Below are 24,800 nucleotides of genomic sequence, written 5' to 3' on the forward strand. Positions count from 1 at the left end.
GATTATAGCATCGTGTAAACTGAGGTAGTGACAACAGAACATAATGCTAAAGAGGTGGAAATATGCAGGCTTAGTAATGTGTGATCAATTGAGAAACTGGCATTGTGAATGCTTAGGCATAGATCCAGAGAGTTGCCAGAGTGAGGGATGGAGATGCTGATGGAGGAACAGAGACAGTGAGAAGGAATAAAACCAGTAGGTAGTTTAGTTTTTTCATTGCAAACGCAGGGTAAGCAAGCACCTTCAAAACTTAGCAGTAGAGAACGGGTTAAGAGAAGTTATGGCCAAGTTTTAGGTTCGATCAATTTACACACAGACATTGATGTTAAGTTTTCAAATTATGTCTTCAGGTGGTAGATGCTGTGTAGGAAGGGGTCAAGTCTAGATCCTTAGGAGACACTAGCAGTGATGGTGGGGTGGCATCCCAGCTTTTTCTCAATATAAGAATGGAACCAGAAAGTTGTGGACCTTTCCACCTAGGCAACATTGCAGAGGCATTAAAGGAGGGTGGTGTGGTCGATCAGGATGAGGGAGTTGTGTATCTGCCATTTATTTGCTAAAATATTTTGACTCGGTGATCTTAATGTATGTCTGCCTTATATTTCATATAATTAATTGTTCTTATATTTCTGGTTCAGGACTCAAGCATGCTATTTACCTATCCTAAAACTTCACAATGAACTATAATACCAGTGTCAATGGAAGTGGAGGAAGCAACTCTACCCATGAAGATGGTGGGCTTGTTATTGCAGCATCAGTCGCCATCATTGTCATTGCTGTGTTGATCTTTCTGGGAAACCTGGTGATTGTTGTAACTTTATACAAGAAGTCATACCTCTTAACTCCGAGCAACAAGTTTGTCTTCAGTCTGACACTTTCTAATTTTCTGCTGTCTGTTCTGGTGCTCCCTTTTATCATCACAAGCTCCATCAAGCGAGAATGGATCTTTGGAGTGGTGTGGTGCAACTTCACAGCACTGCTCTGTTTGCTTATCAGCTCTGCCAGTATGATGACGCTTGGAGTCATTGCAATAGATCGGTAAGAAATATTTCTTCAGGGAACTGCATGTTCTGAATAGAGCTACATTGTGTCTGGATTCTGCAGAAAGGGGAAATATTTACATACTGGTAATCACTTGATTCAAAATCTTGTTAAGTGGAAAAAAAATCCTGAGGACCTTTCAGTGCCAGTGTATTCTATTTGACCATTAAATACAGAATACATTTTAATTGCATTGCTCCTAACTGGATGGAAGTTACAAAATTTAAAGAAATTACCCTCAGATATGGAACAGAATTGCAAGTTCTGAAAATGATAACTGGATTTTCACAGTGTTCACAATTGTCAGGATATCAAAGTCACTGAAACATAAATATTTGCAAACTACTAATGACAATAATTGCTGCCATTACCTGTTTATCCTTAAGTAATTTGCTGATTAAGAGAAACAAAAGAAGCAGAGAGGCCAGGATAATTTGAGTAAAATGAAGGGAAACATATCTGATGCATAATATCAATACCTTCAAGTGCTTTACAAAGCTTTAACAGAAAAAAGAGAGTTTGGTCTAAATTGAACATAGAAGTTCTAAAAGTGAAGAAAAAGAGCTGAAAAGGCAAGGAGTTTTCAAAAGTCCATAAAGTAAGTCAAAGGAATCGAAATCATCAGCTTAGGTAGATTCAATCACAAACGAGAAACTGCAGATGCTGGAAGTCCAAGCAACTCACACAAAATGCTGGAGGAACTCAGCAGGCCAGGCAGCATCTATGAAAAAAAGTACAGTCAACACTTTGAGCCAAAACCCTTCAGCAGGACTGGGTGTGGAGGGGAGCTGAGGAGTAGATTTAAAAGGTAGGGTTCGGGAAGAGAGAAACCCAGGGTGATAGGTGAAACCGGAAGGGGGAGGGATGAAGTAAAGAGCTGGGAATTTGAGTGGTGAAAGAGACAGAAGGCCATGGAAGAAAGAAAAGGGAGAGGGGCACGAGAGGGTGGTGATGGCAGGCAAGGAGATAAAGTGAGAGAGGGAAAGGGGATGGGAAATAGAGGAGGACATTACCTGAAGTTTGAGAAATCAGTGTTCATGCCATCAGGTTGGAGGCTACCCAGCCAGAATGCAAGGTGTTGTTCCTCCAACCTGAGTGTGGCCTTAATCACGTCAGTGGAGGAGGTCATGGATAGACATATTGGAATGGGAATGGGAAGTGAAATTAAAATGGGTGGCCACTGAGAGATCCCGCGCTTTCTGGTGGACTGAGTGTAGGTGCTCGGTGAAGCAGTCTCCCAATCTATGTCGGGTCTCACTGATATACAGGAGGCCAAATGGGAGCACAGTATACGACCCCAACAGACTCACAGGTGAAGTGTTGGAGGTGAAGGACTGTTTGAAGCCTAAATTATAGTGAGGGGGGAGATGTAGGGGCAGCTGTAGCACTTGTTCTACAAGTAAGGAAAAGGGCTGGGAGGGACGAATGAACAAGGGAGTGATCCCTGCGGAAAACAGAAAGGCGGGAGGGAAAGATGTGCTTGGTGTTGGGATCCCGTTGGAGATGCTGAAGTTTTGGAGAATTATGTGCTGGACTTGGAGGCTGGTGGGGTGGTAGGTGAGGATAAGAGGAACCCTATCCCTGGTAGCGTGGTGGGAGGATGGAGTAAGAGCAGATGTGTGTGAAATGGAAAAGGTGTGGTTGAGGGCAGCATTGATGGTGGAGGAAAGGAAGCCTCTTTCTTTGAAAAAGGAGGACATCTCCTTTGTTCTAGAATGAAAAGCCTCATCCTAAGAGCAGATGCAGTGGGGACAGAGAAATTGAGAGAAGGGAATGGCATTTTTACAAGTAACAGGGTGGGAAGAGGTATAGTCCAGGTAGTTGTGAGAGTCAGTGGGTTTATAATAGACATCAGTGGATAAGCTGTCTCCAGAGATAGAGACAGTGTGATTGAGAAAGGGAAGGGAGGTGTTGGAAATGGACCAGGTAAATTTAAGGGCAGGGTGGATGAAGTTGACGAGTTCTGAATGGGTGCAGGAAGCAGCACCGGTGCAGTCATCGATGTAGCATAGGAAAAATGCAGGACAGTAACTAGTGTAGGCTTGGAACGTAGATTGTTCCACGTAGCCGATAAATAGCCAGGCATAGACTGATGTGAGTGCCCATAGCTACATCTTTTTTTGAATGAAGTGGGAAGAGCCAAAGGAGAAATGATTTCGAGTGAGGACAAGTTCTGCTAGGCGAAGGAGAGCGGTGGTGGAGGGGAACTGGTTGGGTCTGGTGTCCAGAAAGAAATGGAGAGCTCTGAGGCCTTCCTGGTGGGGGTGGAGGTGTATAGGGACTGGACATCCATACTGAAAATAAGATGATGGGGGCCAGGGAACCTAAAATCATTGAAAAGATCCAGTGTGTGTGAAGAGTCACAGATGTAGGTGGGAGGGGACTGAACTAAGGGGGGGATAAAACAGTCGAGGTATGCAGATATGAGTTTAGTGGGGTGGGAACAGGCTGAAACAATGGGTCTACCTGGACAATCAGGTTTGTGGATCTTGGATAGGAGGTAGAAACGGGAGATGCGGGGTGCAGGAACTATGAGGTTGTGGTGGTGGATGGGAGATCCCCAGAATCGATAAGGTTGTTGATGGTGTGAGAGACAATGGCCTGGTGTTTTCTCATGGGGACCTGTTCGAGGGGCAAGTAGGAGGAGGTGTCTGAGAGTTGGTGCTGGAAGGTGGAGGTCAATATGCCGGACTATTACATCACCTCCCTTGTCTGCGGGTTTGATGGTGAGATTCAGATTGGTGTGGAGGGAGCGGAGAGCCGAGCATTTGGAAGGATCAGTTGGAATTGGAGAGCTTTGGTAAATTGTTGGGGTGGAGTGGGAGAGTAGAGCTGGTCAAATCAGAAATGGGGAATGGTGAAGATCTGTTAGAATTTTAAACACATAGATGAGGTTTTCAAATGTAAGGTGTTGGCTAGCTGAGCGCCGAAGTGGACAAAATGAAGTTGCAGTAGAATATGGGCAGGAGAGACTAGAGCAAGCTGGCCGACCAGCCGGAGGAAAGTCCGAGGAATATTTGGTTGTGGGTTTCGGCTGTAGGTGAGCTGTGGAGATGTGTAATGCCCGAAAGCAAGCAGCAAGTAGTTATTTATAGATAGAATGGCATAGGGTCCAAAGCGCACCAAGAAGATCCCAGTTTACTAAAGTTGTGAATAGTCTGGTTCAAAGTAAGATACTTGCGTGGAGTTAGGGTGTGGATAGGGAGTTAGGGTGTGGATAGGGAGTTTGTGCTAGGAGCCAGAGGTGATTCAGTTTCTCCAGTACGGAGCTGATGGGAATTATTGCTTGTTAATTACAGGGCATTAGATGAGCAGTTTCTCACTGAAGAGACGGTTAAATAGACTGGGAGATATTAGAATGTGTGTGAAATCTGCAGCATGTGGAAAAGGAAGGAATTGTTGATCCATTCCAGAGACTTTCCTAAAATGAAACTGTGGCGTTTGGAGGAGAACTTGGATTTGAATGGCGACGGTCAACTTGATTAGTGTGATCACAAAATGAACAGAAAGTACTGACAGCAGAGGGCGAAGAGTGCAAACACATTATATAATTTTAAGTAGGCCAGTACATTCTACACTGCCCTAGAATCTGCTTTGCTGTTTCTTTGTTTCCACTTCTTTCCTGCCACATTCCTGAATAGAATCCAGCTTCTTGTCCTCGATCAGTAGGACCCAGCTATATCAGGCAGGGTGTGTGTCAAAGTAACCTGGGGTTAGTGTCAGTTCAGAGTGCTTGTAGTTGGATTAAGTTTAAATTTCATACCTGAGAATATTTTTGTCTCAATCTAGAAATTGGTGGGATATTGCAGAATGTGTTTTCCAGGCAAGTGTGTTTCTGGAACACATTTGATCAGCTTCAGGAGTCAGAAAGATTCTCAGTATTTTTAATCCTCAATTTATATTTGATCAGCCAAGTGTGCAAGCAAATCATACCACATCATATTTTCTGCATATAGCATTTTAAAAGTAAATGTCATACTTACATTTGATATGGTTTAGTATTTGTGTAGAACCATGTGTAGGGCGTTATTGCAGACATTGGGGCCCCGTCTGTTAAGTACACTGTGTGCTGCTCCAGAATTAGGCTGTGGAAGTGCTGTTCCAGTTTTATATTGGAAGACGTGTGCCTACTTAGCTTTCAGTGTATGAATGGCTGGTATGGTGGTAAGTCCTTGGTGCCTAGTGGTTAGCCCTTTGAGTTTTTGCTGTTGCTCATGAATAAATAGCGTTGCAAGCTGTCAGAGAATGCAGGACACATGATGGCTGTGAGGATTCTCAGTAAGGACCAGCCGGAATTGACACCTAGGATTAGTAGATTGATTGCCTCCTGAAAATGGTGCATTGCACCTTGGGCATCCTGCTAAAGTTCCACGTTCACTCTGCCTGATGACTTGTGGCAAGAAATGTTGTTAGCTTTCTTCAAACAGCATCAGAGTCAGGTTTAATATCACTGGCTTAGATGGTGAAATGTGTTGTTTTGCGGCAGCAGTACATCACAATAGATAATAAAACTGTAAATTACAATAAGATGAATATATACTTAAGAACAAATTCTTTCTTCGGCTGTCCATCAATTACTGATAATGACTGAGACCTGGTCAAGGTTGTATGGAAGACTGGCAGTTGCCCAGGCTGCAAGTCTCCCCTCTCCACGCCACTGATGTTGTCCAAGAGAAGGACATTGGGACCCATAGAGCTTGGCACCGGTGTCGTCGCAGAGCAATGTGTGGTTAAGTGCCTTGCCCAAGGACACGACACAGTGCCTGCCTCAGCTGAGGCTTGAACTAGCGACCTTCAGATCACCAGACCGATGCCTTAACCATTTGGCCACGTGTTTTACACTAATAAATAATTAGTGTAAAAAAAGAGGGAAGAAGAGTGAGGCATTGTCCATATTGTCCATTGTCAATTCAGAAATCAGATGGTGGAGGGGAAGAAGTTATTACTGAAACATTGAGTGTGTCTCTTCATGCTATTGTACCACCTCCTTAATGGCAGCAATGAGAAGAGAGTGCGTTCTGATTGATGGGAGTCCATAATGATGGATGCTGCCTTTTTGAGGCATCACCTTTGAAGCTTCTTGAAGTTTCAGTGACCTTTCCTAACGATGCAAGGTAAACTGCAAAATAATCCAAACACGTTCAGCTTCAGGAAGCACAGTGGATACAAAGGCCATAGCTGTGAACAGCTGCTGAGAGTAGATCTCCACACTGCCCCAAGCTCGCAGTGAGCAGCAGATTTCGTGACTGTTTCCTTCAGAAGCTGTTCCTCCAGCAGCTGATCCTGCTTTGTCTGTCCTTCACTTGTTCTGTCAAAGATGCTGTATTCCAAGGAAATCACACATCAGTGCACTCAGGCCTCAAAGGAAATGCTTGGTGCAAAAAGGTGGAAGTCAGGAAAAAAAGATAGTACTTGTCACCCAATTTCCACTAATTGCTTTAAGTTTGTTACGTATCCCGTAACTGGATAACTTACCAGCAAAGATAGAGAGGTCTGTTGAAGTCTGTTGTCACTATTTTCAAATGTTTTTATTTATAAAGGGACACAAAAGTAGGGTTAATACATACATTCAGATGGTGCACATCGTCAACACTCAATCTAAAGCGCGGGTATAGTAATAATCATCATTAAGAAGTGAGCTCTGCTGGTGTCTAGGGGTTAATAGATTGTCCGTTGGAAATATAAAAGTCACTCTGAAAGTCTGCAGGCCTCAGCCCTTTGAAAATCGCTGGGTTTTGCGTGGGGCGACCGAGAGAGAGAGATTCGGGGGAGAAGAGAAAGAACTTGCCGAGTCTTGATGAATCTTCCGTGAAATCAGGGGAGCGTTGGTTTCCTCTCCCTGATGTTAGTTAAAAGCGGTTTTCTGTGATTCGAGCCACAAATTCCAATCCCGGAATCTAACTCACGTGGCTTCCTTCAGAATGGCTTCCCGCTGCTGCGGGACCACTCTCTCGTGTCTTCTGGGTGCGTCTGAGGGGCTGTCCCCCTGAGACTCTCCTTTATACTTGCTCACGGGGTCGCAGGTGTCAATCAGGTTGGGATGATGCAATCTCTCTCTCTCAACCAGCCCACCTTGCCCAAGGGCTTTTCACGTGGTCTCCATGAGACAATAGTCACTGTTGTCTTTATTCTGTATCCCTGGTGGGACCTGCAATTTGGCACGTTTCTCTCTCTCTCTCTCTCCTACTGTGTCTACTGAACCCCCCCCCCCCCCCTTTCGACGGGTGCTCTTGCGATTCTCACAAAGGAGAGGGGTTGGGATCATAACAAGTTGCACACACTTGCAACCTGAAGCAACAAGGAAAATACCAAATAGTTGTTGAGTTATATCAGTAAGCAGTAGAAATCCATTAGTATCACTTCATAGACTGTCCTTTAGGATTAATTGTGGCTTACTTCTGCTCCAGTCTCTCAGGGACTGAGGTTCCTAATGAGTCCAGTCTGAGAACAACAGACTCTTCCTCAATGGATTGTTGGTTCCTGAAGGGATGTGTGATTTGTGCGGTGATATGCTTCTTTTGTTGTTTATACTGGGCTTCTGTGTACTCCCACCACACTGAATGGTCATGGGTCCCAGTGGAGATGTGTTCATTTTTTTCAAAGCAGGATTAGGAAAATCCTTTAACATTTTCCACTGTGTGCCTGGTAATTTCTTCTGTGACAGGCGCTCTGAGCCGTACTGTTTGAGGAGTCTGGTGTCAGGCATGCAAAAGACTTGGCCTAACCAGCTTAGCTGTGTGTAGCCAGGGTCTCAGAGCTTGGAACAGGGTGTTGATGTTGGTTTGTTTGTCCTCCCCGCTGGTTTGGAGAATTTTGTTGAGACAGCAGTTATGATGCCTGAACAGTGCCTTGAGGAAGATTCTCATGAGTTTTGAGCCAGGTATGTGATGGTGATCTTCAGTCACCCTTGTTCTTAGTTAGCCAAAGCTCTTCTGCTGGTGCATTGAGCGTGCTGGCCACTTTCATCATCAATGCCTTGACAAGAAGTGGTTCCTCAAATATGGGAAGCTGATCAGATTTTCCAGGATCTGTGGCAGATCTTTAATGTTGGATGGCGGTGTTTTACAGCTGGACAAATTGATAGAAGACAATTGTCTTGTAGGTATTCAATATTAGGCTCATAATCTCTGCTTCAGTGAATGAGTTAAGGTGACTTGGCCTCCAAGCATATGAATGCAGTACAGGCCACCGCTGGGTTAGAAACCAGTTCCCTTGTTACAGACCTCGATTAGTCAGTTTTATCTGTAATTTGGAAATTGCACAAAATCACTCTGGGATAATATGAGGATGAGTTTTAATTAACATGAATATTTATTGACTGTTTTCCACTGCCTAGTTAAAATGCTACAGAATTAGAGTGTCTCAGGTTACATTGTTTAATAGAATATAGTTACTTATCAATAGAAGCAACGGCTTATCAATTTCCAATTTATGTGAACTCCTGTGGTAAAATGGCAGCCTGTACTGTAGGCAATTTTAAACCAATTTTTTCCAAGGCTTGCTCATTTGAATTTTTTTTGGGGTGCTCATTTGAGTGTGTGGGATGTCCACAGACTGGGCACTCATAATCCAGGGGTGGCTAATGATCCCTTTGGCAGGGTGGTGGTGGGCAGTGGTGTCCTCTCTGCTAAATGAGAACTTTGCTGCGCAGTGCTAAAGAAGGCAACATGGTTGAATGGCAAAGCAAACACGTTAATGGTCTCATCAGTCCCTATGAGCCTTAGGCAAGGACAGGTTAGTTACTGCCTTTCTCCTGCTTCAGGTCTTTGGGCAATACTTTTATTGCTTCAGCTACCTGTGGCCTGAAGAGAGCTGGCCTTCTTTCACACACGGTATACTATGTGATAATGCACTTTGATGCATTTAAACCAAGGGTTGTATTTTTTATTCATGTAGCGGTGTGCTACATGCAGCGCTAAAATTACGACACGGAGTCGGTAACTGCAGTCGAAGGAAAAAACTTTATTCGAAATCCTCAGCCTCACTTTTAAGCCTCCCTCAACCTGCCCCCCGTGGCGCAGAGGCTCCAAAGCTCTGTGCTCGCAAACCCCCGTAGGCTATCTAATTGTGAGCCGGTTCGGATGTGCCAGGAAATGGGTCGCCACATTCACATTTAATTTCCCATAAAATGCTACAAAATCTTCCCTCATTACTTGGACATCTCTATTAGTTTTACTCCATCTTCACTACAATTTTAAATACAGTTGTCCATAAGTAATGTAAAGATCTGATTCTAGTCTACTGCATTCATGTTTATTGAATAAAATAAACTGTATAAAATTAAATATTCACTCTGTTAAAAAAGTGAACAGTTACTTTCATTACTTGCTGTTTTATTAACCTTGACTTTTAAAATGTTTTAGAATGAGGTTAGATGTATTGCATTGACAAAACTTTTTATGCAGGTAATGAAGAAGATAGTATTGAAATGTGAGTTGTACTATGTGGCTGAGATGTTTTTGATTTCTGCAGGTACTATGCTGTTGTTTACCCAATGGTGTATCCAATGAAAATAACTGGAAACCGTGCGGTTGTTGTAATTGTATACGTTTGGCTGCACTCTCTAATTGGATGTCTTCCTCCTCTTTTTGGCTGGTCGGCGTTTGAGTTTGACCAATTCAAGTGGATCTGTACAGCTACGTGGTACAAAGGAATAAGTTACACTGTCTTTTGGGAGATATGGTGCGGACTGTTGCCATTTTTAGCCATGGTCATTTGCTATGGATTTATATTTCGTGTGGCCAGGCTCAAAGCACGGAAGATTCACTGTGGAACTATTATTGTTGTTCAAGAAGAATCCAATAAGGATGGAAGAAAAAATTCAAACTCCTCTACCTCTTCATCAGGAAGCAGAAAGAACACCAGCAATAACATTGTTTATTCAGCCAATCAATGCAAAGCACTAACAACTATTGTGATTGTGATTGGAGCTTTTGTTGTCACATGGGGACCTTACATGATAGTGATTAGCACTGAGGCACTTTATGGTAAAGGGACTGTTTCTCCAGGACTGGAGACACTGGTAACGTGGCTGTCTTTTACTAGTGCTATATGTCATCCCCTTATCTATGGCCTGTGGAATAAAACGGTACGCAAAGAGCTGCTAGGGATGTGCTTTGGTGACAGATACTACAGGGATTCATTTGTTCAACGTCAGAGGACTTCCAGGTTATTCAGCATCTCGAGTCGCATCACAGGTAACCTAGGAAAAGCGAGTGGGGAAAGCATTTTCTCTGATGACTGCCTTATGAAAATATTGTTATCACCTTTTGCTTGCTCACATTTGTTGTGTTAAATGATACCTTTTTGGACATTTATGCTGAAAATTAAATGGGCCTGTCACATATTTGAGGAGTGTAATATGTCATGTACTGTACCTCTTTTGTAAATAAGATATTATTTCCTAGAAAATGTTTACCTTTTGGTTAAGGTTCTTTTCTATTATGTAGATTTTCTTCAATTGAAATTGGCCAGACACTTGCTTACCTTGATTTTATATAAGATGTACTTCCTTGAAAGCATGTTGTCATTTTAATCATGTAGATCTTCTTGGAGTTATTGCTGCTCCAGTTTATTAGATTCCTTTTAAATTAAAGGTTTCAGCATAGGATGCTTCGAAAGGAAATTATTACAGAGACATTCTGCTGCAGTATGTTGTGATATCCAAATTTAGAGAAGAGGAGCGTTAATGTCGTTTGGAAAGGATTAAAGGGTAATGAGATAGGCAACTACTAATACTCTGAGGTGGTACAAGCGAGGGTTGCTGTAAAGCAATGTCTGTTCGGTGATGTGTATGATTTTGAGTTTCCTGCAGGCTGCCGATGCTGTGATACTAAAACAAGGCTTTGATAGAATAGCTTTGCAGTCAGTTCCTGGGGCATATTTCAGCTGCATCACTTGGTAAAATAATGCAGAGTTCATGAAGGTCATTGCTTCAGAATATGGACCCTCGTGTTAATCCATCTGGGAGTTACAGAAGCCTTTTAAAACAAAAATAAAATTAACGTATAGGAGATAGTGAATGAAATTTTGTTTATTTTCTATTTGTATTCATCCATATACTTTACAAAGGTGGATCCAGTGTTTTTCTACTTCCAGCCTTTGGAAAGTTAAGCAGTATGTGTGCCATAATGAGTGGCTGTTTATTCTCAGCAAAACGTCTTGTGTTTTACCTGTTCTGGTAGCAGATGTCCTGCTGTAAACACCATGAATCAGGCTGCGCTACACTGAATGTATTAGTCTCAAAGCACAGCTTTAGTGAGTCAGTGAATTGATAAATGCTTTCTGTTTGCTCCTTATTCTAATCTATTTTGCATGGGACGGGTGGGCACTGGAGAAGGGATTTATACCTGAAAACAGAAAAGAGAACTGTATATCTGGGAACAGATGATGCTCCTGGTGTGCAGGCGGCATGCATTGATGGTGTGGAGGGACTTGGTGAAATGTGAGGGTGCACGTTACTCAGCTGTTCAAAACAAGCAAAAATTAGCATGGCATTAGCTGAAGAATTAACAGGACTTTAATGATGACGTTAAAATTACTGGAAGTTAGAAGAATCAACATTCATACCATCAGATTAGAGGCTACCCAGACAGAATATAAGGTGTTGCTCTTTCGACTGGAGTGCAATGCCATTGATTTCTCTAGCCTTTGGTAATTACTCCCCATCTCCACTTTCTCTTTTGGCATTCCCCATTCTGGTTCCCTTCTTACTCCTCTTCATCTCCTCACCTGCCCATCACCTCCTCCTTCACTTTCTTCCATGGTCCACTGTCCTTTCCCATGATAATAGATTCCTCTCATTTCTCCTCCTTTACCTGGTTTCACCTATCACCTACCAGCTTGTACTGCTTCCCCTCCCTCTGGTTTTGACCCCTTCCTTTCCAGTCCCGGTGAAGGGTCCTGGCCCGAAACTCCATTGATCATGTCTGACTTGCAGAGTTCCTCTAGCATTTTGTCCAGAATCTCATTTAATTCCTGTACCCTTCATTTTGAACCAAGTTTGTTTTTACATTGTCAGCCTCTGTTCTAATCTGGATTCTTTTCTTTTAAAGTTGCATTTAAATTCTCCTTTGAACATTATCCATGCCAATAAACAGAGTCTGGTGAGCATTTGCTGCTGTTGTTAGGCAAACTAGGTTTGGGTTTTTCACACTGGAGAATGGAATAATTTGTTTCTTGCTTTGCCCCAAATGTGCCTTAGCTAATATGATTAGTTGTAATCAAATATCTATATTAAGTCAATCCACAAAGTGTGTGAGGAATCTCATTGGATCAGGCAGCATCTAGGGGGAGAGGTGGACAGTTGATGTTTTGGGTCAAGCCCCTTCAACTGGACTGAAAGCTAAAAGGGAGATATCAGGTGTGAAAAGGTGGAGGGAAGGAGGGAAGCAAGACCTGACTAGCGACAGGCAGATCCAGGAGAGGTCTGATAGAGGCAAGTGAGGGAGAGACTGGGCATAGCAATAGAGACGGGGGATGGAGGGTGATAGGTCGAGGTGACAAAGTGCTGAAGATTATGGAATCTGACAGGAGAAGAAGGTGGAATGTGGAATTGTGAGAGGGATATTGGGAAGGCAGAGGGGAAGAGTGGGGGAACCAGATGGGAGGAGTGTGTGAGTAATGTGCAGATGGAGCAGTAGTGGAGGAGGAGACAAAGTTATGGAGTTGGGGGGTGGTTGCTGATGTGAGTGTAGGAGAAAACTGGGAGGAGAGAGGAAAGGGACAGAGGTAGGAAAAGCTTATCAGAAGGTGGAGTGTTCCCTGGTCACACTGTTGGGTTGCAGACTACCCAGGTGAACAATGAAGTCCGGCTCCTCTGTTTAGCCTCACCCTGGCAGGGGAGGAGGCCAAGGATAGATGTGTCGGTATGGGAATGGGGAAGAGAATTAAAGTAACTGTCAGATGGTTGTGGCATACAGCGCTGGCGCTTGGCAAAGTGGTCTCTCAGTTTGTGCATGGTCTCAACGATGTAGGGGAGAGGAATCGGGAGCACTGGGCACAAAAAGCAAAGGCTAGAGGTTTACATGTGATTGTTGGCCTCATCTGGGAGGGCTGTTTAGGGCCCTGGATGATAGTGAGGTGAAATGTATATGTGTTACAACCACTGCAAGTGTAGGTGTAGGGATAGGTGTCATTCCTACAATTAACTGGGGAATGTGACTGGTGAGTTAGTGATGATCTATCCAGTTCTTCCCACATTCATCCCAGCCCCCACCACCCAATCCATCTGCCCATTACCCACACTTTACTCCCAATGGGATCCCCCACTGTTCCCTCCCTCCATTCCATGTTTATCCTTGCCCACCTATCAGATTCCCTGTGTCACCTCCACTATTACCTCCCACTTCCCCTTCCTCACTTGGATCCACCTACCACTTGCCAGCTCTCATCCTACCTTTCCATCTACCTTTTTGTATTGGCTACCTTCTCCCTGTCTTTCATTTCAGCTGAGTCTTGACCTGAAACCAGCTGCCCATTTCCCTTCATTAGATACGGCCCAATCTGCTGAGTTCCTCCAGCATCTTGTATGTTGTTCCATATAACAGCATCTGCAGTCTCCTGTGTCTTCATCACATTATTAAACATAACTATAAATATAAATTACACTGTTTCCATAGGATAGCCATTGATTGGATGTTTAGATACAATTATATATTTTGTAGTACAGAGAGCTACCTCCTGGGTAAAACTGATTTTAAATCTAGAAGAGTTCTGCAGTCCCACAAACAAGATAACTTTAATCAAGCCCCTCCTTATTAAACTAAGCTAAATGCATATCCCAGTCATAGTGTGGCCCAATATGCCACTTTGTGAACCAATAACTATTTTAATATGAGGTGTTTTTCAGTTATTTTCCTTGAAATATAATAACTGTCCTATTAAGCACTTACTAACATGCACTGAAAAGTCTAGGGACGTTAGAATGTGAGTCATTTGCAGCAGGACGCCGAGCCTTTGATCTGAGCTTGCAGCCATAATATTTATGTAGCTGATTCAGTTCAGTTTCTTAGGGAGGGGAAAACCAAAAGACTGAGGAAAAAATAGATTAAAATTGTATATTTTAATTCCACTTTATGGTTGCATTTGGGAACAAAAGTACATTTAGGGAAAAGTACTAAAAACATGAAATAAAAAAAATTTGAAAGTTGAAGCTTTCAAGTGTGAATGAATGGAACTTGTTGCCCTTCCTATAAAATGAAAATAAATAATATCCAAAAATAGAATATTGAGGCACAGTACGTATTCCGTAATTCCAGTCATGCTCTCCAATTGATCAACATTTCAGACAACCTCTCCCGCCTTTTTAAATGAGCAGCAACACTTTTACATTTACTATAGTAAAACAACTGGAATTCTTCAGAACTATCATTTAAGAAAATATTTCTCTGGCATAATTGCAGGAGAGAGATTACCTCAGTGCCAGGAGAGCTTACAATAATGGAGAGGGATTTGAAAATAATGTCTATTTTGAAAGTTAACCATGGCATAATTGAAAGCTATTAATATCTGAGTAAGGGATCTGCTACAAGTTAGAACACAGGCAGTAGAGTTTTGGATAAGCTAATTGCTGAAGGAGTAGGTCTTTAGGGAAACCTGCAAGTGGTGATGGATGTTTTGCTCTGCCTTATTTTAGTAGGATTTTCATCCCTCTTGGTTCAGTCCTTCCCACATACATCCACGTCACCTCACATGCTGAATACAAACTGTAACTTTCAATTCCCTGGCCCTGATTGCATTATCCTCACCATGGATGTGCAATCCCTCTACACTTCTATACCCCATTACGAAAGCCTTAAAGATTTCCACTTCTTTCTCAATGAAAGAACCGACCAGTTCCCCTCCACCACCCTCCTCCGTCTGGCAGAACTGGTCCTCACCCTCAACAATTTCTCTTTCAGCCCCTCCTGTTTTCTCCAAACTCATGGGGTAGCCATGGACCCCATCTATGCTTGCCTGCTCGTTGACTATGGTAACAGTCTATCTTCCATGTCTTTCCTGGTAAAGCTCCCCAATTTCTCCTGCACTACATTGATAACTGCATTGGTGCTGCTTCATGCACTCAAGCTGAGCTCGTAAATTTCATCATCTTCGCCTCCAACTGCTCTTAAATTCACTCGGTCCTCCCTCTACTTTCCCGGTCCCTGGAGAAAAACTCTTTTATAAACCTGCTAATTCCCACAGCTATCTTGACAATATCTCTTCCCACCCTGCCTTCTGTAAAATGCATCTGTTCCCGGGATGAGGCTTTCCCTTCCAGGACATTAGCGGTGTCCACCTTCAAAGATCAGGGTTTTTCTTCCTCTACCATTGAGCCCTCACTCGCATCTCCCCCATTTCTTCGAGATCTGTGCTCACCCCATCTTCCTGCTGCTTTAACAGTGATGGAGTTCCTCTTGTCCTCACCTACCACCCATGAGCCTCTGTATCCAACACATTGTTCTCTGGAACTCTAGCCTTCTTCAATGGGATCCTACAACCAAACACCTTTTTGCCTCCCCATCCTCCCCCACTCTCCACAGAGATTGCTCCCTTAGTGATTCCCTTGTCCATTCACCCCTCCCCACTAATCTCCCTCATGGAGAGCAGCAGAAATGCTACATTTGCCCATTCACCTCCTCCTCACCTCCATTCCGGGTTCCAAACAGTCCTACCAGGTGAGGCAGCACTTCACCTGTAAATCTGTTAGGTCCTCTATTGTATCTAGTGCTCCCGATGTGGCCTCTTCTACATTGGTGAGACTCAGCATAAATTAGGCAACCACTTTGTCGAACACCTCTGCTCCATCTGCCAAAAGTGGGATTTCCCGGTGGCCAAACATTTTAATTCTTATCCCCATTCTTGTTCCAACATGTCGGTCCATGGCCTTCCTTTTTGTCACGATGAGGCCACTCTCAGGGTGGAGGAGCAGCATCTTATATTCTGTCTGGATAGCCTCCAACTGATGGAATGAACAGCAATCTCTCCTTCCAGTAATTTCTTTTCTCCCCCTTTCCTTATCTTCTATTCTCCACTCTGGCCTTTTGCCTCATTTTCTCACCTGCCTATCACTTCCCCGGTGCCCCCTTTCTCCCATAGTCCACTCTTCTCTCCTAACAACTTCCTTCTTCTCTAGCCCTTTACCTTTCCCACTATCCAAGCTTCACCTAGCATCTACTAGCTAGTTCTCTTTCTCCTCACCCCGACTTTTCATTTTAGTGTCCTTCCCCTTCCTTTCCATTCTTGAAGAAGGGTCTTGGGCCAGAACTGTTTATTCATTTCCATATAAATGTTGCCTGACCTGCTGAGTTCCTCCAGCAATTTCCAGCATCTGCAGATTTCCTCGTGTTTGCTGCTCCAGCATTTTGTGTGTGTCGCTCAGGATTTTCATAATGTAATTTCAAGTCAAGTGAAGTTATTTTTTATTGTCATTTTGACCATAACTCCTGGTACAGTACACAGTAAAAATGAGACAACATTTTTCGGGACCATGGTGCTACATGACACAGTAGAAAAACCACACTGAACTACGTGAAAACAACACAGAAAAAAAAAACTACACTAGACTACAGACCTACCCAGGACTGCATAAAGTGCACAAACAGTGCAGGCATTACAATAAATAATAAACAAGACAATAGGTACAGTAGAGGGCAGTAAGTCGGTGTCAGTCTAGACTCTGGGTATTGAGGAGTCTGATAGCTTGGGGGAAGAAACTGTTACATACTCTGGTCGTGAGAGCCCGAGTGCTCCGGTGCCTTTTCCCAGATGGCAGGAGGGAGAAGAGTTTGTATGAGGGGTGCGTGGGGTCCTTCATAATGCTGTTTGCTTTGCGGATGCAGCGTGTAGTGTAAATGTCTGTAATGGCGGGAAGAGAGACCCCGATGATCTTCTCAGCTGACCTCACTATCCGCTGCAGGGTCTTGCGATCCGAGACGGTGCAATTTCCAAACCAGGCAGTGATGCAGCTGCTCAGGATGCTCTCAGTACAACCCCTGTAGAATGTGGTGAGGTTAGGGGGTGGGAGATGGACTTTCCTCAGCCTTCGCAGAAAGTAGAGACGCTGCTGGGCTTTCTTTGCTATGGAGCTGGTGTTGAGGGGCCAGGTTTCATTCCTTTTGATATGATAGTGAAATGGTAGGTGCAGTGGGTTTATTTTAATAATAGTTGACTAGGACTGCAAAGAATTATATAATTTAAATAAATTGTAAGATTATCGATATCTGTTTAGCAATTCCTCTGCTTCCACCTCCCAATTTCTGCAATATAGTGTTGTAACCTGTTGATCTTTATCAAGAAAAATGATTCATATGTGGTGCAGTAAGTGCACTGGCCATTGAGTGAACTTTCAGTATCCAGGAGTCACTGGATAGTGATCAACAGAACGTTGGCCAATTTATTTCCCAGTTTTTGGTGCAATAACATTTAAGCATTAACTGTCATCTTGGCTCCATAACAGCTGATGACCAATAATATTTATTGCTTCAGTTATTTGGGTAGTCCATGTGTGGGAGGCATGAATCTGCCACTCTAACAACAGTAAAATTGAATTATAAACTCTGTTTAATGTGTTAACAGAAATAAACTAAGTCAGTAAGTAATAACTAGAGGAATTCTGATTTGGAATAAAGTTGCAAGTGGAAGGAATATTGGATTCTGTGGAGGAAGAATGATGCTAGTTGTCTGTCTTGGTAACGTACAGTGGCGATGGTGTGCGGTTAGGATCCTGGTCTCTACAGCTTCGCACCATTGCTGCTGTTAATTTCAAATTCTACAATGAATTACTGAATAAATAAGGAGATCAATAGCTGTAGGGTGGATTATAAAATGGATTGCGTGCATATATAAAAGTCTTGATTTTAAAATCTTGTATGAAAATGGAAGGAATAAATGTGTTTGTTCCATTTGTTCTTGGACAGATTTGGGACTGTCCCCCCATCTCACAGCCCTGATGGCTGGTGGACAATCATTGGGTCATAGCAGTAGTACTGGCGACACCGGATTTAGCTTCTCTCAGGATTCAGGTAATTGTTCCTAATATGTTAAGGTGAAGATCGCTTAACATGCACATTACATGTTTTCTATAATCTCCCAGAACATTTTTAAGTGTACCATTGCATCTAGTAAAATCATAAGGTTTCTAATCAGACTTCTCTGTTAGACAGAATTGTTCTCAGAATGTGATTTTGCTTACATTGTAAGATTTGTAATTAAGAATTTCTGCATGTACTGCCTGGAAGATATGTAAGGAAATACTCCAGGAGCATGCAGTATCACACTCAAGTTTCTGTAATGTGTTGGGGCATGTAAATTAAAGATTGATTTGATTCCGAAGTAGCTTGAATTTGAAACAGGCAATTTGTTCCTTATTCAGTTCCTTGGCCTGTAATTTCCTGAGACAAAGATAGTGATCATAGAATCCCAGTAGCCTTTTAAGTGGGTTAATATGTCATGTTTTCACTTTCAAGGCTTGGTCTAATCTAATGCCATGTCATCCCAGTTCCTGGAGCGCTCAGATTAATAAGGGGCCCACGTTAATGGTTTGAAGTATAATCTATATAATAATAGTCATAACCGTTGTTTAGAACCAAAGGATTTTAATCCACTTGGGCAGTTCAGCGCAGCACTTAAAGAGTGTTACATTTTCAGAAGTGTAGTCATTTAATTCTATTCTAAATGTAGGGCCTACTTCAGTTCCAGCTGAAGAATACAATAGTGCCACAAGCAATCCAGGCAGGCAGTCCTTCCACAGCTAGTCAGTTCTTCTCAAAAGGTGTGGAATACGTATTTGTAAGGAACTGTGATTTATTGTGCATGCTTTAGATTTATTCTAATACATAATTTACAGAAAGCTGTGTTCTCATGTTGTGTAGTGACATAACAGACCTAATCATATCTTTTCACAACCCATATTTTAGGCACTGATGTCATGCTTTTAGAAGATTTTAGTTCAGATGGAACTCATTATTCATGCCACAACAACTATCCAAACAGAAGACGGAGTTCTGTGACAATTGGTGAACTTCCAGAGTCACAAGGTATTTATAGAAGTAGTTTCTTTTCTGAGCTTCTTCCTTTAGTGACTCATTTAATCACTTGTGCAAAATCCATAATAACGTGCGAGTGTCCATCTCAGGCAATTAAGAAATACATAATTTATGTCTGCTATGGATCAAATGTGCATTATTTCCCAATGGACTTAAAGCAGTCACCAGTGTTTAAGGTTAGGGGCTTTAATAAGGTAGAAGCACTGTAGATTTTAAACAGCTGAAACCGTCTAACCTGCCATCACCAAGTCCTGTAATGGTTCTTTGCTTATACTGCTGGTAAACAGTGTAGCTGTAGCTTGGTAGGAGCAGTTTCTGTTAGTAGTGTTCTGGATTTCATTATGAGCCAGGAAGCTGGCTGATTGATTTTCAACGGTGGCCAATTCTCTGCTTTAGCTATTAGTAAGTTTTCTGAAGAGAAAGTTTGAACCAGTGAAGCCAAGATGGCTGGTTTGGACCCTTGCATGCCAAGCAAGTGGTACCAGTAAAGTGGTACAGTTTACAGGAGAGCTCATTAAAAAATTGCCACGTGAAGGGCAGAGTATGGATATGTACCATACCCAGTCTATATTGGTTCCAATATTTTGGAAACTAGGAATAGAAATAGACCGATTAATCTACAAGCCTCTTGTGCCGTTGACTGAGCCCGTGGCTGACCTGTGTACTAGTTCCATGTAACTACTATTTTCTTCTTAATTTTATGTGCATGATTGATTAACTATATTAACAATTGACCTTGCATTATTTGCCCTTTCATATATATTTCATTATTTTCCATCACTTATGAAAAGTCCTGTTTAGCTCATAGACAACATTGTCTTGTCCTCAACTCCCATACTGACAATTAGTTTCTATCTATGCCATAATTTCTTCATTGTACCTTGAAAATGTTGTCCTATTATCTCTGGGATTCTGTTGAGTACTGCTTTCGTTTCAGAGTCAAGCAACATAGGAACTGGTCCTTTAGCCCACGATGTCCATGTCTACCTATACTTCTCCCAATTGCAAGTACCTGCTCCATAGCCTTCTCTATCTTGGCAATTGTAATGCTCATTGGCACATTTCTTTAATGTATGAGTAGCAACCCAAGCAACGTTCCAGATCCTAGCAACCTCTGGATGAAGAAGTTCTTCCTCAGATGATCTGACCTCTTACTTTAAACCCATGCCATTCAGTTTTAGACACCTAAATGTTTCTCACCACCAACCTCTTTCTAAGTCCCTCTATTAGGTAACCCTCCTAGACTCCACTATGCTGAAGAAAACAAACTTAATATATTCATGTCAACTCACACAAAGTGGTGGAAGAACTCGGCAGGTCAGGCAGCATCTATGGAAATGAATAAACTTTTCGGAATGAGAGCCTCTTACTGGACTGGACTGAGAAAGAAGGGGGAAGATGCCAGAAGTAAAAGGTGGGGGTGGGGGGAGGGGAAAGGTGCTATCTAGAGGGTGATAGGTGAATCCAGGTGGGGCTGGAGGGGAGGGAATCTGATAGGAGAGGAGAGTGGACCCCGGGGGAAGTAACAGGCAGGTAAGAAGAAGTAAAACAACAGAGGAGGAAGGTGGGAGTAGATTTATTTGCCAGAAGGAAAAATCAATATTCATGCCATCAAGTTGGAGGGTACCCAGACAGAATATATAGTGCTCCTCCTCCACCCTGAGGGTGGCCTCATCTTAGTACAAGACGAGACCATAGACCGACACATTGGAATAGGATTCGGAATTAAAATGTCTGGCCACTGCGAAGTTCCGTTTTCGGCAGATGGTGCAGAGGTGCTCAATGACGTGGTCCCCCAGTTCACCAATGTAGAGGAGGCCGTATCGGAAGCATATATGTCATGTTATATGTAAGGTTCTCTGATGGTCAGGATTGACCATGGATGATGCATCCTAGTTTTCTGTGTTTATACAAGCCAGGGCAGTACAATATAGAGAGCAAACTGTTGTCCATGTAGCAGGCTCCGCTCTCCACGCAATGATTAATCCAAAGGAGCACCAGAGACCAACACAGTTTGGCACCAGCGGCATCGTAGGAATTGCCAGTCAGCACTGAACATAGGACTTCCTTAGGGACTCCAGGTCCAGACTTTTCCTCGTAATTTACTCCCAAAGCCTTCCCCAAGAGTGGGTATAGCCACAAGACAGTGGAGATCTGAGGTCAGAGTTTTCCTGCTCTTAGCTGCTAACCATGACTGATGAACCCCCTCTGCCTGAAACAACTAGTTTTAAAGGCACCAGTAACCTGCCTTTGTCCCTTCTCCTGTCAGTAGAGATGGTTCTGCCAGGCTTAGTCTCCTGTCAGAGGTTATTTGAGATGCACAAAGTTAAGAGCATCTAATGGGTAGTGGGAACTTATCCTGCTCCACTCCCCAGCTTTGACAAACTTAAGGAACCTGTTGATAGATGTGTTGACTAAATAATTCTGGCTCTAGGAATAATCACATCCTACTAATCTGAATATTTTCCCTTTCCACAATTCTCTATCTTCTGCCACATGGCAAATTTGTAGTCGGGTTAATATCCATGAATTTTAATTTTAGCCATTTGCCTCTTAAGAGGGACTTTAGCAACGTCTTCATTAAAACAAAAACCCAACTGATTTATCAGACATTCCTCCCCATTACAAATGTGTGTTTGCTCTCTCTGATCAAATGAAAAAAAAATCAATATTCAATCCATTCATGACTGTACTTATTCGTAATTATATCCTGGCATCATGTGTTTGGCTGGTGGATTAATAATTATATGGTTTCTCCTCTCATAGCACTAAACTGCGTGCAGTTTCTGGACTCTGGGAAAATAAGTTAGGGGATTTTTTTTTTGCATGTTGGCGTTATTATTTTCTTCACTCTTTGCTTCCATTAAGTTTGATGAGAATTTTTCTCTGACATATTTTCATGGAATTTGTGGGGTAATTATCCTTTCTTGCTCTTGTCCAGGTGCAATTATATGTAGTGCTGATCAGCCTATTTTTTTAACTAATTCTTATGGCTATTTTGACTATATCTCTTCACACCTTGTCTCCTGTAAAAGTGCTATTCCCTTTTCTCAGTTCCATCGTCTCTGCTACATCTGTTCCTGTGACTTTCCAGGACACCAGAGATGCCATCCTTCAAAGAACAGTGTTTCCCTTCCTCCACCATCGATGCTGCCCTCACCTGCATGTCCTCCATTCCCCAAACATCTGCGCTCACCCCATCTTCTCACCGCATTAACAGGGATAGAGTTCCTCTTGTCCTTATCTACAATCCCATGAGCCTTCACATCCAACACATCATTCTCTGCAACTTCCACCATCTCCAAAGGGATTCTACCACTAAACTCATCTTTACCTCCATCCTCAACCCCCAAAACTCCCTCTGTGATTCCCTTATCCGTTTGTCCCTCCCAGCACTTAACCCTGCAAGTAGCAAAGTGCTACACCAAACCATTCGACTCTTCCCTCACCTGCATTGAAACAGTTGTATCCAGTGTCACCTAATTAGTGGTACTGGTCGTAAATTGACTGTTTTCCTGCGCACCTCTGCTCTGTCCACCAATACAGAACCTGGTGGCCCAGCATTTTAATTCTGATTCCCATTCCTGTTCACATGTTGGTCCAAGGTCTCCTCTTGTGCCACGATGAGGTCACCCTTATATTCTGTCTGAGGAGCAACACCTTATATTCTGTCTGGGTAGCCTCCAAGTTGATATTGTGAATGTCGATTTCTCCTTCTGGTAAAGGTTATTTTTCCCTCCCCTTCCTACTTCTACTCTTGCCCTCTCTGGCTTCCTACCTCTTCTCCCCTGGTGCTCTTCCTCCTTTCCTTTCTCCTATGGTCCACTCTGCTGTCTTAGCAGATTCATTCCTCTCCAGTCTTTTACCTTTCCCATCCACCTGGCTTCACCTATCACCTTCTAGCTATCCTCCTTACCCTCCCACCTTTTTAATCTGGTATCTTTCTGTTTCCTTTCCAATCCTGAAGAAGGGTCTCAGCCTGAAACGTTAACTTCATTTCCATAGATGCTGCCTAACTTGCTGAGTTTCTCCAGCATTTTGTTTGTGTTGCTTTGGATCTCTAGCTTCTGCAGAATTTCCTGTGTTTGCTATTTTTGGCATAGTTCATGCTATGCTGGCATAGCCCAGGATGGTCAGAGTCCTGGAGGGATTTGGAGAAATCCAACTCCTTAAAAATTTATAGTCCCTTCTTGCTGCAAACCTATAGAACCTGTATCTCTGCCTATTTTAGCATTCATCAGGCCCTGTTTAGATTTCATGAGCTATGGAGAGCATTTACAATGTACTTTCTTCCAGTGGTTAGTCCATTTTCTACACTGGGTAAGTCTGAGGTGGTGAAGGACACAATATATTGGAATAATATTGCAGAAAGGCCTTCAGCTGGGGAGGGGAAAATTATAAGTTTAAAAAAATTGTAGCTTGCACTTCAGTTAAAAATTTAAAATCTTATTTTGTTCCTTTCACAGAGGAGGTTGACCATTCTTCAGTCCTGCAAATCAAAGCTGATGTTCACAAAACCCTGGACCATTTTGCCGCCAGTTTGGCCAAAGCTATTGAAATGGATGCCAAAATGAGCCTATTTGGGGAAAGTTGTTTGCCTGGTGATCTGTTTACAGTTATTAAAACTGTACCTGGAGGTACCAGCAAAGGAAACAAAATCTCTGCAGATCAGAGATTGAGGCTGGAGAGTATAGATGAAGGAATTGTAAATGACGGCACAGAGGAAGAGAATGCTCTGGAGGACTAAAGCAAACGTACAATGTAGGGAAGGCAGTGCGTTTATTTCTGGTATGTTACTTGGCTGAGGCTTAAAATATCCTGTTAATATGCCTTCATTTGTTGTACAATTATTCAAATATTGATGTATAAAATTATAGGCAAAAAATTCAAACAGCTGAAAGATATAAAAAATTGGGGAAGCCAAAGTTAGCACCCATCTTCTAGTTAGTGCTAACAATTTGGTGGTTACATACAGAATGAAATGCTCCTTTCCTTTAAGTTTGTGCAGTTGTACTAATTCTAGAAAATAAATATTTTTCATTTTAGTAGTGACAGTTGCTAGCAGTGTCAATGCCTGCTATAATGCAGATGAAGTTTAGTTGGCTGGCTTCAGCAGCAGGTTTTTCATGAAGGTAAGTTCATTAAAAATTATGTAATTCAATGTCTTGAGCCTCAGTCTATGTTCCAAACAAAAATTATGGTGAAGGTGTTTGGGGTGCTGGAAAGGGGCAAAGAAAGAATGCGGAGACTGTGTCAATTATTAGTTCTTTCGTATGTGCAAGAGCAGTTTCTCTGTGAGTTTCAGCTTAATGGTTGGTTTTAGTTAACATGTGGGTTGTGCATTTTTTTAAGGCCTGTTTTGAGATGTGTATGAAATGTATGAACTAGAGGTACTGTTTGATTTCCCTTTAAAAGGTTTTGTTATATTTAAAAAAAATCAATACCTATGCCTGTGGAAATGTGTAAGATCAGATTGGAAAAGCCAAAACTACACATTGCTGAGCATTATAGTTCTGCCTTCCAATGATAGTAGGTGTGCTTGTACTATATAGCAATTACTCACTGTCAATTGTTCACATCTCTAAGCCATGTGCTTGTTAATTTTTTTTTAAATTTGGACAACTGGTGTCTGAATCGCGTATATCAAACTAAAATGTAATTAAGATTTGTAAGTTAAAACAAATGACAAATTGCCATTGCCATGTTTTATATTAAAATAAACCTGAACAAGTT

General features: G+C 42.5%; 1 protein-coding gene across 1 annotated transcript in view; it reads left to right on the plus strand.

The window, feature by feature from the left end:
• gpr161a (G protein-coupled receptor 161a) overlaps positions 1 to 24,800 on the plus strand; it is a 29,189-nt gene extending 4,389 nt beyond the window's left edge. Inside the window, exons 2-6 of the mRNA XM_059968299.1 lie at positions 639 to 1,038; positions 9,514 to 10,238; positions 17,940 to 18,044; positions 18,939 to 19,058; positions 23,534 to 24,800. Of these exons, the coding sequence (XP_059824282.1) occupies positions 677 to 1,038; positions 9,514 to 10,238; positions 17,940 to 18,044; positions 18,939 to 19,058; positions 23,534 to 23,814 (1,593 nt within the window). The 5' untranslated portion in view covers positions 639 to 676 and the 3' untranslated portion in view covers positions 23,815 to 24,800. The remainder of the gene's footprint in view (positions 1 to 638; positions 1,039 to 9,513; positions 10,239 to 17,939; positions 18,045 to 18,938; positions 19,059 to 23,533) is intronic.

This window comes from Hypanus sabinus, chromosome 4, assembly GCF_030144855.1.
Source record: "Hypanus sabinus isolate sHypSab1 chromosome 4, sHypSab1.hap1, whole genome shotgun sequence".
Taxonomy (NCBI): domain Eukaryota; kingdom Metazoa; phylum Chordata; class Chondrichthyes; order Myliobatiformes; family Dasyatidae; genus Hypanus; species Hypanus sabinus.